The sequence below is a fragment of the Pseudopipra pipra genome, chromosome 16, assembly GCF_036250125.1.
Source record: "Pseudopipra pipra isolate bDixPip1 chromosome 16, bDixPip1.hap1, whole genome shotgun sequence".
NCBI lineage: Eukaryota > Metazoa > Chordata > Aves > Passeriformes > Pipridae > Pseudopipra > Pseudopipra pipra.
In genome coordinates this window covers 16,820,951-16,835,255 of record NC_087564.1, presented here as the reverse complement: position 1 = coordinate 16,835,255, position 14,305 = coordinate 16,820,951, and the positions used below count along the sequence as shown (strand labels likewise).

The following is a 14,305-nucleotide window of genomic DNA, read 5'->3' as shown; positions in this document are numbered from 1 at the left end:
GAGTGGTACAAATATTCAATCTGCCTTTTAAAAAAAATTTAAAAAAAGAAGCACAAGAAAATTAATTCAGCAGGGAAACTTTGATTCAGTTTCTGAACAACTCACTGTCCCACCCATATGAAGTCTTTTCCAAATGAGCTGTTTCAGCAAGGGTTTCTAGAGAGTGACAAAGCAATCCTACAAAATTTTTAAAGGACTGAGAATAATGAGGGTGTTAGCAATTCTAATTTAGGAATACTTTTATATTATAAAGCCATAGTAATCAAATGCAGACAAGCAAAACAGATCTGAGAACTGAGCTGTAAAACACTTAGATTAAGTCTTGAGCAATAGCCATTTTTTAATAACAAAAGCCTTGAAGAAGCTATAGCTCAAATGGAACAAAGCTTTTAACAATTAATTTGTTTTGCAGAATGATTTTGACTAAAAAATACAATTAAAAAAGGCAGCGAAAGTTTAATAGAGGGCATATCAGCTTGACATACATGAAAATAACTTACATAATTTAACTGATTTCCTTTACAGAAGGAAACTGTCATTGCATAGATCACGTCCTTGTCCTAAAAGCTATATACATTGACATACGGAATAAGGCACAGAATTATTTGATAAACAAAACCATTTAAAGTCTCCAGTTTCTGTAGGTCCCCTTAAACTCCTTGGATGGCTTCTATTATTGTTCATATCAGTCTAATGCTTATGCTAACGTGGTCACACCAGTTTGCTGATCCCATGATGATGCACAGTAAGCAACTGGTCTCCAGTGAGTCAGAATTCTGTGTGCTGCCTAAAGGAACTGATCAGAGGTGACTTGCTGCAGATACCACACAGTGAAGGGCCACATTCGTGTTGGGGGTTGGGGCAGGGAAAACAAATGAAGACACCATCTAAACAAAAGGTAAGTGCAGCATCACAGGCCTTAAAGATAGGACTTGCACTGGACTGTGTTCAGAGCCACTTAAATGGCAATCTTTCAATCATTTTAATGAAGATAAATGAAACAAAGCCCTTTATATAAACAGTTTATTTACTCTAAACAGCAACACAGACAGAATGCCATATAAACACAAAGGAAGTGACGCAGAATAAGGATGCTGGCTAACTTTGGATCTCGGAGGCTCTTAAGCAATAACAACCTAGTTTCTGAAAGATAGAAAAAAACAAATTCAGGGAGGGAAGGGGGTGCAGGGCATGATTTTTTTCATACAGCCAGCTAGAGGCTAAATACAGTTCTAACATTTTAAAGCATGCCTGCATCAGATAGCAAAGTAACTAGAGATACTAGTGGATTTATAGAAGTATAAAAGTTTATAATTTTACAGCAGTTGAAATACTGACATCAATATTAAAATAAAAGCAAGTTTTACATAACAATCAAAAATACAAAAGACTGAAGGAAGAGACCCTGTATGAAAAAACTGGGGGCAATTCAGCAAATTTAGAACTGTATACAAGTGGCGAATATGGAAAATGGCACACATACAACCCCCTCCCCTAAGTGGATATTAATTGTACATAGCAACATTAGATTTTGCAAAAGTTTTGTAAACAAGTTCGTGCCAAACCAATCCCTTCCTTTTTAAGATGCTGCATGACAAATGCTTATGATGGTGCAAACTTCTTGGCTTGTGCTCGAACCCTCTTTTCATATTCCACTCTGTTTTGGCTGAAAAGAGAAGAGGTAATTACAGCTGGAGAAATCCTTAGTTTCATATTGAGGAGAAACAGAAGAATAAGTCTTTGCTGAAGGCAAAACCATCAGATAGGAATTCACTGAACACTACAATAGATTAAAGGCTTTTCTAGACCATTACTTTAATAATTTACTTTGGATAGAAGATTGGTACTGTTCAACTCATCACTTCTCAAACATCACCTGTTGTCAAATGACTGCACTATTTGACTTCGTACTATACCTGCTTCTGCAAACAGGTTTGTGCCTGCTCTTTCTCAAGGCCAGATGTATCTCATGTGCAAACATTCTCATTCATCTCAACTTAAGTTTTCCACTCCTCACTCATGTTAAGACATGAGGTCATTAACAACAAATTCCTAACAGCACAAAGTCATTGATGAGAGCAGTTCACTAACAGTTGGTGGACTTCAAATGATTTTAAAGTATCATCTTTACTGCTGTGGAGAGAGAATGGAACTACTCTTTAAGAAATGGGAAAATAATAACGGTGTGGTAATTTCAGCCTGAAAACTGTGAACCTTGACTCACAGCTTTGGGTTAGGATCCTAATCTTCAGCTGGAAAAAAAAGCTAGCTCAACATAGTTCACTAAGTGTACCATACTTGCAACAGGATTGATTAAACAAGCAAGTACAACTTGAGGGAACTATGCCCAGTCATTAAGCCTCAGACTCAAGATGTAAAAGGGCGAGTTCTTTGTTTTCTATTCTTGGGCCAACAAGGAATGGTAATAACTTAGTAGAGCATCCATTTACATTCAGTCGTCCATTTTGTATTAGCTGTCAGTCAAGAGCTGAACAAAAATTCGTTCCCATTACTCTTGTGCCAAAGGTAGTTTACAGTGACTAGATTTTGCGGACAGCTTTGCAGGAAATTTAACTTACTTTCAGCTATGAAGGTTTGCTGCAGTGAAAACAAAAAAAAGGCAGCAAATTATATCCTCAGAACTTGATAAGAGGGAAAAAGAAATGAAACCAATTTTGGTCAGATCCAATGAGCAATTACCAGCAAACAGACTGAAGGTATTCTATACATATTTACAAACTTTATTTTTTTTTCCTATAAGTTATATTGCATTGTCATACAAGAACACAGAGTAGCTGTTAAGTCTCACACCCACAGAATCCACCCAGAAGGATGCCTTCCCTAGTAGACCCTGCATGGTTGCAGTAGAGGGGGAAGCAGGTGAGCACATCAGGAGTGTGAAAGTTACAGAACGACAGTACCAAAGCAATCCTGAGAATGAGAACAAGTATTCTCATCTTAAATACAAAGTTTAGTCTTGGAAAATTAGAAACTTGACTTAAAGACATCTATTTAAACAATGCTGCATCATCCCCAGAATTGATCAACTATGCCACATTACAGATGCACGCACAACCCTGCTCTGTGTACAAGTTACTCACTAAGTAGTAAGAGAGACACTTACAGACTGCAAAATTATAGGAACCCACCTAAAATACTATGCATGTCCAAGAGACATGAAGAAAGATAAATGGAAGACTGTATATACTTGAAGCAACAAAGATCATGTACTAGTTTAATCTCAATAGATTTCCCCTATCCCCCCAAGGACTTAAAGCAGAAACAAGACTAGCCAAGACTCCCATACATGTGTGTGAGAGGTGATTAAAAAAATACATGTTATACATGTATAACAGTATATTATTCCTGCCCAATATTCCCTCAGAGTGGCTTTTTTTTGATGAGGCCTGCCTCATCATTCCTGGCTCCCAAAAGTGTTCCCTGCAACTCTGGTCACTTAACTGTCCTCTGTATGCACTTGGCTCCATCAAGTCTTCAGTAAGTATTTAAAAAAATAACATTCGGTGAAGCCTTTAATTAAATGCAAGCCACACTACCCATCCCCTATGTTTCCTTTTCACTAGGATCCTATAAAAAGACATTTTTGACACAGCTTGCATGTGCAGTCTCATACAATGCTATTTTTCAAACTTGGCAATCTCATGGAGGCCTCCTCTGTCCAGAACAGTAATTCTACGTTTCTATCCTGGTCATTATTTCAGTAGCTGTCAGTGCCAAAAAAGCATTCGTTTAAACTGTTTAGCTCCCTTAAAGATTATAGAACAACCATCCACTTTTAAAGGTGGGAAAGTTATTAAGCTTTTTAAAAAAAAAAAGTTCTTTTTAGCTCACAAATTATCACCTTTCTCAACAAATGCAAACTTCATTCAGCTAAAGCTACAGGTGTTCTGTACTTTCTAATCCCTTTTGGGAAATGTAATTTTCACAAAACACCGTTTCCTACAGCACTCACAGCTCTCCTTTATCTTCAGGCACAAGTGCTTTCAGGTACCCACTTCTGGAGAGAAGTAAGTTACTCCTGGACTGACAAATGTTTCTTGTCACCTAATTCAGTCTCATGACACCATTATGCCTCATTACTACTACTCAGCCTTTAGGGGAAAGGATTCTGTGTTGGGTTAGAACCAGGATGAGAATCATAATCTAACTGAAGGAGTCTTCACACTTTATTGCTGTTGTGTCGCTATTAAAAGCTCCACTAGGCCTGGTTACCATAAGGTTACCATTTTGTTCAAGGTTAGCACAGTCTAGGCATCTCCACAGGATATAGTCATGAAGGTAAGAAAATTCCCCTGATCATTCCTAAAAACATTTCCACGTTATGCTCCTAAGTAACAGAGAGCTGGATGCAATATGACAGCTTTCAAGCTAATACACAAAGATACTTACCAGTAAATTGTGTAAGCCTCTGCTTGAGCTGGGTCTTGAATATTTGGTTCATTTAGAAGTTCTTGTATTCCTAACAAGATCTGTGGAAAAAGGAGTAGAAGTAACACAGGCATAGATATTACTGAAAGATATTCACTGAATAACCCATAGAAATCAACTACAGAAACACAGAGTGAACATCTTACATTCACATCAGATAAGCAGACAACGCAAATAAAAGGGCAAAGAATAAGTGTAAGTACAACTAATGACCTGTTTAATTGTGATTGCGGGTCGCCAGTCCTTATCCTCCTCTAGGATGGAGAGACACACGGTGCCTGAAGGATACACATTTGGGTGGAATAATGGTGGTTCAAATTTACCTGATAAAGAAGAGAGAATTATTTCCATGCAGTGCTAAGACGAAAATCAGAGAGCTGGCTTAGATCAGTGGGGGAAAACAAAACCCCAACCCCCCCAAACCAACACTGGCAAAAGACACCCCCATGCCTCCAAAAAAAACCCCCCACAGATTTCTGCAGCTATTAATGTCAGGGGTTTTTTTGGCTCAGCCTGCACCTAAGCATCTGTGGTATCAATCCAGGCAATCTAAGATAATAATTTTGACCAGTAATCTTCTGGTTTAAGAATGGAAACTGACAAAATAATTCAGAGTAGCTTTGTGATAACGACTTTTTAAAACCAGTTCTGCCTTTTCAGCCTCACATACTACTATATAAAGGAAAGATATGGCCCTTCACTCATCTTTTCTCTACTTACTTTAAAACTGAAACTTTCATACAAGAAAGACTTACGTTTCCAGCATTTCTTTCAGTTTCACTTTTCCTATGTATTATCAAGATGCACTGAACAAGAGGAACCAAGTTTAAGTTACAAGACTGACTTAAGGCTTGTGCAGCTTTCCTTCTGCCACTCAATCTATATTCTGGCATTTCTTTTAATCTTTACAGGACTTAAATGCAACAGCCACCATCTTGAGTAAAGCAATAAACACTTCTTTAGCAATATATGAAATATCTGGATGTTAGTGCAGTTTTCTTATCCAACATCACAAGTATTCACATGCCATAACAATCTTGCTGCTCAGTAAAGTTCAGTGGTACCTCAGAAGCTGCACTGGCAAGGAGTCTTACCAGTCACATATACATCTTATATTAAGGCATGACAATTCATTTAACAGTTTCAGGATGTGATAACTGGTATTTCTCAAGATAATAACGTTAAATATTGTCTAGTTAAAAGGGATGTTTCCCCCTGTGCCACATGTATTTAGGTGGTAACAATCAAAATGAGTAGCCAAGACAACTGATAGAGCTAAAATATGCAAATGTGATGACAGATGAACTGCTGTCAAAAAAGCCCTTTGTAATCACTGTCATTGCTTTGAGATGGCAGCCAATTCAAGAACCATGAAACTACACAAGGCAATAGATGTTTTCAGGTTTCTACAGTACGAAAGTTTTGAGACTGTGTAAGGAAAATTCAATTCCAAAACTTAATATGGAAATTGGGTATCTGAAGATCTGTTATGCACAGTAGCAGAAAAAGAGCAGATTCATGGTTTAGAGCAAGCTGATTATAAAGTTCAAGTTATTGGACCTTCTTTTTCACTAAGTTCTCGTCTTCTGAGTTCTTAGCTGAGAAGACCAAGTTAGCAGTAAGAATACACAAAGGGATTTGGCCTGAGCATCCCTACCTACCAGCTTCCAAGGAGTGCTGATCATGTAATGAACACTTCAAGCAATGCTTGTGTCAAACTCTGAGGGAACCCACACAGCAATCTCCCTCTCCTCCCAATTTTGTTATATTGAGCACTTAACTGATTTCATCACAACTTTTTTAATGCAAAGTGGTGAGTGTGTAGGGGGAAAGCAGTGTGACCTAAAAAGAAAAAAAAACAAACAAACAAAACCAAACAAACCCCACAAAGCTGTAAGAAAGTAATAACCATTTGTAGAATCTTGTGTATTAGTTCAACACTTCTCTAATAAACCCATGGTTTTCAGTAATTTTACTTACATTTTGGGGGTGAAGAAGGATAGTCATCCTTGAAAAGCATCCGTAGTTTAAATAAGCCTCCTTCCCACGGTGTCTATAAAAAGTTAAGGTAAAGTTTAGGTTACAGCAAGGAAAAGTCAAGCTTGTGGAAAGCAGCTTACCAAGAATACCATTTCTCAGGCAAAGCACAAGACCTTTTTCTGCTACACAGCAGAAAAGAGCTGTCCTACACTGCAGCACCCCGTCTGCACCGAGGAGAGTTATCCGACTTCTACTATGTAAGAAACTGAAGTGGAAAAGCAGGGGTTTCTTTCTTCATTACAGCTACTAAGTGTCGCTGAGTCATCAACAAGAGTCAGGATCATTGCCAGCAATTCCATATAAAAGTAAAATTTTCACAGTACATAAGAACAGAATACTTCCGAAGTTTTACGTGATACACACATGCAATGAAGAAGGGGCTGTTGTACCCCCACTTAAGTCTGAGAAGATGGGATATGGATACACCCTTAAGCACGTGGGTGTAAATGGCTTCTGTTGTGCCTTATGAGAATGTGGCAAATAAACCCACAAATGAACAAAAATGTGGACAGCACTGTAGTATTGCTACAGTTACATGAGGTTCACTAGTCTAAACTAGCCTTGTCTACATTTGGTAGCATGGAGTCTCAGATTCCAGTTTTTTGTAAAATAGAAATTCTAAGAAGCTCTTTATCCCTATCCAAAACCAGGAAGAGCACTCATAGGAGCAGTTCCCATGGCACAGAGCAAACCAAGTAGGACTGTACTAATCAAAAGGGTCACATAAACAAGAAAAAACATCTAGCAATAGACAAAAAGGCTGTCTCAAATATACAAAACACGTAAACAAGGAAAAAAACCCATCTTCTGACAAACTGAGTTCTGGTAAGAAGTGTAGAAATACAGAAAATATTATTACAGATGTAAAATTCAGACCACTTCTCTGTAACTTGCCCTTGCTATGTAAACACTGCAATGGAAGTGCATGTTGAGTTCATCCACTAAAACAACTGGAGTAAAGATGGTCTCACATCTTACGAGCAAAAAGTGATCAAATCTTATCCTCACGGGCAGACAGATATGTTTGAAGTCTACCTTAGGAGGAAATTCCTAATTCTTTCTTACCTGAAATACATGGTTTTTAGCTGAAAGAAGAAAAAAAACAAAACACCAAAACAGAACACCCCAAAAATCCACAGGGAAAAAACCAAAACCACTCCATTGTAATTGGTAATCATTATGCAAAGCCTCAAGCTAAAATAGCAAAAAAGCCATACTAGGAAATAATAAGATAACAACATTTTCAAAAGTGAATGAGTTTGATGACATTTGTTATAGTGTATTTAAGCAACTTGATCTCAACTACTGTAGTCAGTTGTCAACAACTAGAAAAATCTATTCTCCATACCTTGTCAGAGGAGTCCCTCTTTAGAAAACAGGAGCTTTTTGACAAAATAAACTTTACCTGTTTTGTTTGCTTTCAGTCTCAGGGGAAGACAAATAGCTTTTAATAACTTCTTCGAGTAGGAGGACAAGAACAGTCGACAAAGTTTTTACTATCTTTCTGATAGAGCAACACACTTTATGGGTGAAAGAGAGTGGACACTCAAAGGCCTCACTAAGATAGCAGTGTGACAGCAGTGGCACCAAGACCACACTGCATTACAGGACTAGTTGCAGATGTCCTTTGAGTCAAATTCTAGGTAGTTCACAAGTGATTTGATGTCAAAAAAAAAGTGAATGGAGATATCCAACCCAGGACTAACACCACTTCTATTTTTGATCTGGCTGCAAGTAAGCATTTTAGTAGTTTCAACTACTCATCTCAGGGGAAGCAGCAGCAGCACAGCATAAAGGCAATAGCCAACTGCTGGGTCTCGTAGAGATGAGCAAGTCATGCTGCTGCTTGTTAGAGACAGCATTTTTACTTGAGTAAAAACACTTTTTTTTTTAATAGTAGAAATCATATCAGCATAACTGATCTTTTCCTGGTGTGACACATTTTCTAGTAAGCAAGAAGCTGTCTCTAAGGTCTTGCTTGTTCCATTTTGTGGTTTACAAAACTTCAAAGCAGCAGCATGAAGATTTGGTATGGCATGAAAATTTTACGTAAGTATTTAAAGGTGACATCTTGATAAGGTACATAAATTATACGGGATAATCTTGCTTTAGCAGAACACAAGGGGATGAGTTTTTCCTTACACTGTTAAATTATTTGTAGCTGCTTCTTTAAGAACTAACTTGAGCTGTGCAGACAACTACTAAAACTAAGCTGTAACTGTAACAGCAATGCCACATTCAGCATTAAACTGAGGCAACAATACAGAACCAGCAGGTTTTGCCTACAGTGTCTTCTCAGAAGCTAAGAAACAAGATAATAAGGGAATTCAAACAAGTTTGCAAAAGGCAGTAGAACAGGGAAGGCAAAAAAGTCCAATGTCCAATGCAAAACACTGAAGACCCGAAGAATTAAAACCACCAACTAATTAATAGTAGGATCTCAGAAGAAACAACTGCATCCAATGAATTCCAGAATAATATCTACATGCTAAATAACATCTTGAAAAATAGAAAAACGATTCTGCTTATAATGACAGTGTAAAAGAAAAAAAAATCAAAGAAGTTTCACACATTAATGATTATTTTCACTAGAAAGCTTGCATTTGTCCTATCCTCCAGAACCAGATCAAGCTGATAAAAATTAACAGTTCTGATAGCTACAGACTTTTTCCTTTCCCTTGTTATTTTAAGGTAAGGGACACAGAATCACAAGTGAAATCAGATAAAAAGAAACATTATTAGAGAGCTCTATCTTCTTTCCCCAATACAAAAGAGAAAGTTCCATAAAATGGAAAGCAATGAGATTCCACGTAGATAACACAAATTGCTTTCCATGAAATCCAAAAAGATAAAAATGGTGCACTTCTCTGAAGGATCTCACTATTAACCAGCAGAGGCAGTTAACCCAGCAGAGGCAACATTTTGGTAGTAATTACTTTTAACCTTTAGGGCTTAAAACAACATTTAGTAAGAACTGAAATCACAAAAAACCCTGACATGAAGCAGAAGACAATCTCCAGTTTGTTCAATGCAAGATTCTTACACACTTCTCTGAAAACTTTTATTCTTAAGGTGGTCAGGTTGAACAGGCTCATGGTGTATTTTGTCCAATACTCTCACCCCACTGCACCTGGATTTTAAAGTAGCAGCAGGATCTAGGCATTTTTATTAAACTAAATGTAATTTGTATTCTCTATTGTTGCTGTAATGCATGAGCAGATTTAGAAGAAGTTAGGAGAATAGTAAGTCTTACCCCTTTCTTTCCTGGAATAGCACACTCCCAGTTCATTAGATTCATTGTGCCATCTGGATTTTTTGTAGGTACTGCTACAAATCCCTGAATTAAGGCAAAAAGCCAAAGGGTGAGGATTTTAGAAGATGTACTTAAAATACTTCATGACATATTTTATCTTTAGACAGAGTTACTTCTTTTTGCACTACATAGTTTTTAAGCAGCTTTTTTTTAATAAAAAAAAATTAATTTTAAAGAAATCCCATCAAGGTAAAGAAAAATCATCACCAGAACACCAAAACAGCTGCAGAGTCAGAAATTTGGCAGTTCTCATACTTACAAATGGATGATCTTTCCTCCAGGCTTTTCTCTCCTGTGCAAGTCTGCTAAGAGCTATGCCAGACATATTCAGAGTCCCTCTAAAACAAAAGTAATTGCTTTTAGCATAAACTTTTACTTATAGTCTAAACAACACATTATATTACTTGTTAATAAGCCCTGCTCACTTAGGAATTATTTTGGCCTCTGATTTTCAGTTCTGTAACTGTTTAAACTGAAGACACGTTTTTGCACAGCATGCAGAATTTAACATCAGGAATAACATCAAGTTTGCCCATGTCATCAAGTTCTTAGTTACTGGACTTGACCTACAAAATTCTATCCTTACCTTGTTGCTTTATATTTGAACTACATCTCAGAAGCAACTTTGACAGCAGCTTGACAACACAACCTCTGTTAGTAATGGAAAGAGTGCTCAGACTTCCTACTTGTGCAACTGATAAACATATCTCTATTTCCTTCCTACACCACATAAGGAATGGTTTTCCTCTGCGGGCAAACACCTGTACTTCTCCCATTTCTGGCAAATGGGAATAAGAAATGTTACTTTTAGGGTAAATTCCTTTTGAAAGCCAGTATTCCACACAAAAGCAACACAGGCACAGAACTTAGCAAAGTCACATCACTTTTGCAGTGATGCCACTATACAACTTCTAGACAACAGCAGGAACAGACAGCAATACAGAACTGAGCTAAGGAAGAACCAGTGGCTCATTCCACAAGACAGGTTTTCAATTCCAGTATCAACTGAACGATATCTCTGCACCTTCACTGCCTCAGTAACAGCCAAGCATGGCGACCAAGGCTGCAGAGGAGACATGCAGAGCACAGGGCACTGCTGCATGACACAGAGCAGTTCCAGACACGATGGCTGCACAAGTGCTGCTTTCAAATACAGGGGAGGATTCTCCATTTACTCAGAACAGTCCTCGAAGCAAGAGTTTATTTTTCATTGTCAAATTATCTAAACTCAGGGTTTCATTAGCTACATGGTCAAAATAAACACCAATGAAGGTTTTTAATCCTCCTCCCAGCTGCACTTCTACCCATCCTAAGAGCTGATAATTGGCAGTGGGAGAAGTCAGGCCAACTTGTTCTCAACTCCACAAGTTGAGAGGCTTGTAGCTCACAAGCCTTTATGACAGCCAGGAAAGTAGAAGTCTTACTGTTCTCTTACTGTTAGAACACTTAACCACCTCATAGAATTAAGGAAAGTAGTATTACCACTCTATTGAAACAAACACTAGTTAAGCATTACGCAAAATTTTACAATCTCTCAACATGTAGATTACTTATAAGAGTATTGCAGTCTACAATTACTATATCAATTGCAGCTCTTTAAAAGCACCAGATTAAGCATTTTATGCAGTCCCTAGGACAATGGATATTTCAAATCCCTTCTTCCAGCCTTTTTTTTTTCACCTTCAAACTAGCAACTAAATTAACATGAGATAAAGCTTTTTAAAAGGGACCATTAACACTCAGTGAACACACACATACAAAAATCCTATATTGTTCAATTTTTCCTCTAGAATTCCCAACACATGCACCTGTATCTGAGTTATGTCAGAAGATTCGCAGGACTTAGTCAACACAAACTGTACACAACTTTGGGTTTTAGTCTGTTCACACACAGGAGATATGGAGCCACTGAAAAAGGTACCAGTGGAACAAAAAAACCCCTCTCCCTTAACCAAATTATACATGGAGACATTTTAAATATGCTGTGAGCCCACACACTTGCAACAGATGTAAACGAACTACTGACTATACAGCAAGATTTCAGTTGCGCTGCTGGTATCTGGTGGTCCAGTAATACCAACCTTCCCATCATAGTCTGAGAAAACTATTTTTTGCTTATAAACCATCCAAATATTCTCAGTTTAGTAAATCAGCTACCTTTTCTGCCAAAAAGACACATTACAGGATGTTTTCAAATACATGAATTCCATTTCCTGTGGCTAGTAGCCAATTAATTACATGTACCCCAAGGGAAATGCCAGTTTCTCACAGGGCACATTAACAGCGTATGTCCTACACAACATGGCCAATCAAATAACTTTTCAAGACAAACCCCTCAGTTTTCAGGCCGTGTATCCTGCTTTTGTTATGCACTATACTGTGCCCTAGTACATTAAAGATTTGCTTATGTTCTACAAATATCTTTTCAAACCTTGAGGCATTTTACTTAGTTCAGCACTGACAGACTACACCCAAAGTTTCAGTGTGTGTGAGAGACAACAGGCTTCATGTGTATGGTTCCCACAGGCTTCAGTCATACTGACATGGGCAGACAAGCACCTAAAACCTCATCACAGTTTACTAGAAAATAGAGATTAGACAGAGAAGACTGAAAGCCTGTTTCAAAAATTAAGATTCCATTAGGTAAGCATCCCCTCAAAAGCAATCTGTTAACAAATTGCCAATATTTACTCTCTATATCCCCATCTATTTATGTGCCACATCACTGGAAATAATTTCACACCAGAGGAAGTCTATCAACCCTACCTTGTACATGCCAGACAGGTCTAAGAGACCAGTTTTCACACTTTATTTGAGTTTAATCCCCCAAACACACCCTGCCATTAAGAGGTAGCAGTGTCCCCTATCAAGTCAGAAAGTTAATTAAAACTTCCAAATTTACTCAGTTGCTTATCCCTGCTTCTGTTACTGCCTATTTTGGAAAAAGGACAAAACAAAACCAATACACTCATCATAGGTGCAAACTTTTGTGTTCCATTACAGAACATCTTCCCCATCTACATCCTCTTATGGAACAACCTCCTGCCATGCACAAAATGCAATTCTTGCAAAGAACCATTCCCGTGCCACAGAAAAGTCTCTAAATACATCAAAACCACGCTCTTTAAATTTCAAGAATTTCCAATAGATCTTATTAATTCTAAATCCCAAAACGTTCAGATTACCAACCTCACATTTTTACTTCGCAGGTTAAATACCGACATAGGAACAAATTATTATGGGAGTCATGGCTGGGCTTCGCGAACGAAGATTTGGGAAAGGTCTCTACCCACGTTTTGCTCCCAAACTGTACAGACTTTTATTTTTCAGAAGGGTGGAGAAAGCCACGGGCTGAGGTTTAATCAAAGCCAACTCTGGAGTGGGATAAAAAGTCTCCTCTGCCTGCAGCAAGAAAAAGGCGGAAGAGGCCAAGCGGCGACCGGAGCCGCACGGAGAACAACAGAAGATGCCGCGCGGCGACGGGCTCGGTGCTGGACGGCCCGAGGCCTGCACGGGACACCCCGGGCCCGCCCGCCGATGCCGGGCGAGTGCCCGGCGGGGCGGGCCCGGCTCGCGCAGGCCCGGCGGTTCCCGGCCCTCCTGGGCGACCTCCTCCACCGAGACCCGCAGGCGGGCAGCGCTGCGCTCCGGGCCCGGCCTCAGGGCAGGAGCCGCCGGGCCCGCACGCCCGTGGCCGCCAGGCCCGGCCCGGCCCGGCCCGCCGCGGGCAGGAGCCGTCGGCCCTGCCTGCACCCGCCCCGCTCCCGGCCCCGCTCCCGTTCCCAGCCCCGCTCCCGGCCGGGCCTCACCGAGAGCCGCCGCCGCCGCCGCCGCCGCCGCGCGTGTCCCGGATCGAGGCCGCGCGAGTGACCCGGATGTTCCCGCTCCCCCCCCCTTTTGTCTCCACGCCGGAGTTTCCCTCCCTCTCGCCCGGGAGCGGAGTGTGACAGCACTATTTTGTCCCTCGGCCCGACCCGTCCGCGCCGCGCGCCGCCCGCCACTCGCCACGCTTTACGCACCCTTGCGACACAGGACCCAGAGGTGCCCGGACGATGCCTGAGCACAAAGCACCGGCAGGAATCCAAGCAGGGCTCTCACAGGACCGATCCCTCCTCGCGCCCCTGGCTCTCGCCAGTCCCAACCGAAAACTGAAGCAACCTTCACCTCCTACGCTGCGGAACCCGCCCGCACCCTGAAAACACCCCGTCCCACAGCGGGTGGGAGCGCGCGGTCTGGCCGAGCCCCGCCCACTGTGCCCAGCCGAGCTTCTGATTGGAGGATGGGCCCTTGCCCTGGTGATGGGCAGGCGGCGCGGCCTATGGGAGGGTGCGGGGCGGGTTCCGGTCGCGCGCTGGATACGTGATGCTCGTGCGGGGTTTGGGTCTCTTCGGGTTTTGGAGGGTTTTTAGCGGGTGGTTGTTTGGTTTCGGTTTCCAAGAACGCATTTTTAGTGGAAGAGTATGAGTCACATTCTGATCTCGTCTTTGAGTTATATTTCTAATT

At 40.4% G+C, this 14,305-nt stretch overlaps 1 protein-coding gene across 6 annotated transcripts; it reads right to left on the bottom strand.

The window, feature by feature from the left end:
* Positions 1–1,009: 1,009 nt before the first annotated feature.
* UBE2I (ubiquitin conjugating enzyme E2 I) lies at positions 1,010–14,042 on the bottom strand. 6 transcript variants are annotated; one of them, XM_064673563.1, is made up of 7 exons: positions 13,822–14,042; positions 10,062–10,140; positions 9,743–9,826; positions 6,430–6,502; positions 4,663–4,772; positions 4,411–4,490; positions 1,010–1,666 (listed from the first exon to the last, which is right to left on the bottom strand). In XM_064673563.1, the coding sequence occupies exons 2-7, from the start codon at positions 10,125–10,127 to the stop codon at positions 1,603–1,605; spliced, it is 477 nt and encodes a 158-aa protein (XP_064529633.1). In that variant the 5' UTR covers positions 10,128–10,140; positions 13,822–14,042; the 3' UTR covers positions 1,010–1,602. The 6 variants fall into 6 exon arrangements, with proteins under 6 accessions (XP_064529633.1, XP_064529632.1, XP_064529631.1 ...); XM_064673562.1 differs by lacking the exon at positions 13,822–14,042 and adding an exon at positions 13,612–13,748; XM_064673561.1 differs by lacking the exon at positions 13,822–14,042 and adding an exon at positions 12,992–13,012.
* Between the last annotated feature and the right edge of the window lie 263 nt (positions 14,043–14,305).

What these genes read in the sequence shown, in the direction of transcription:
- UBE2I (XM_064673559.1), bottom strand. Translation starts at nt 13,026, where the DNA reads ATGTCGGTATTTAACCTGCGAAGTAAAAATGTGAG. An exon ending in CTATTCCAGGAAAGAAAGGG is followed by an intron (nt 6,503 to 9,742) that starts GTAAGACTTACT and finishes AACTTTTTATAG; the next exon opens with ACACCGTGGGAAGGAGGCTT. An exon ending in CCGCAATCACAATTAAACAG is followed by an intron (nt 4,491 to 4,662) that starts GTCATTAGTTGT and finishes CTTTTTCCACAG; the next exon opens with ATCTTGTTAGGAATACAAGA.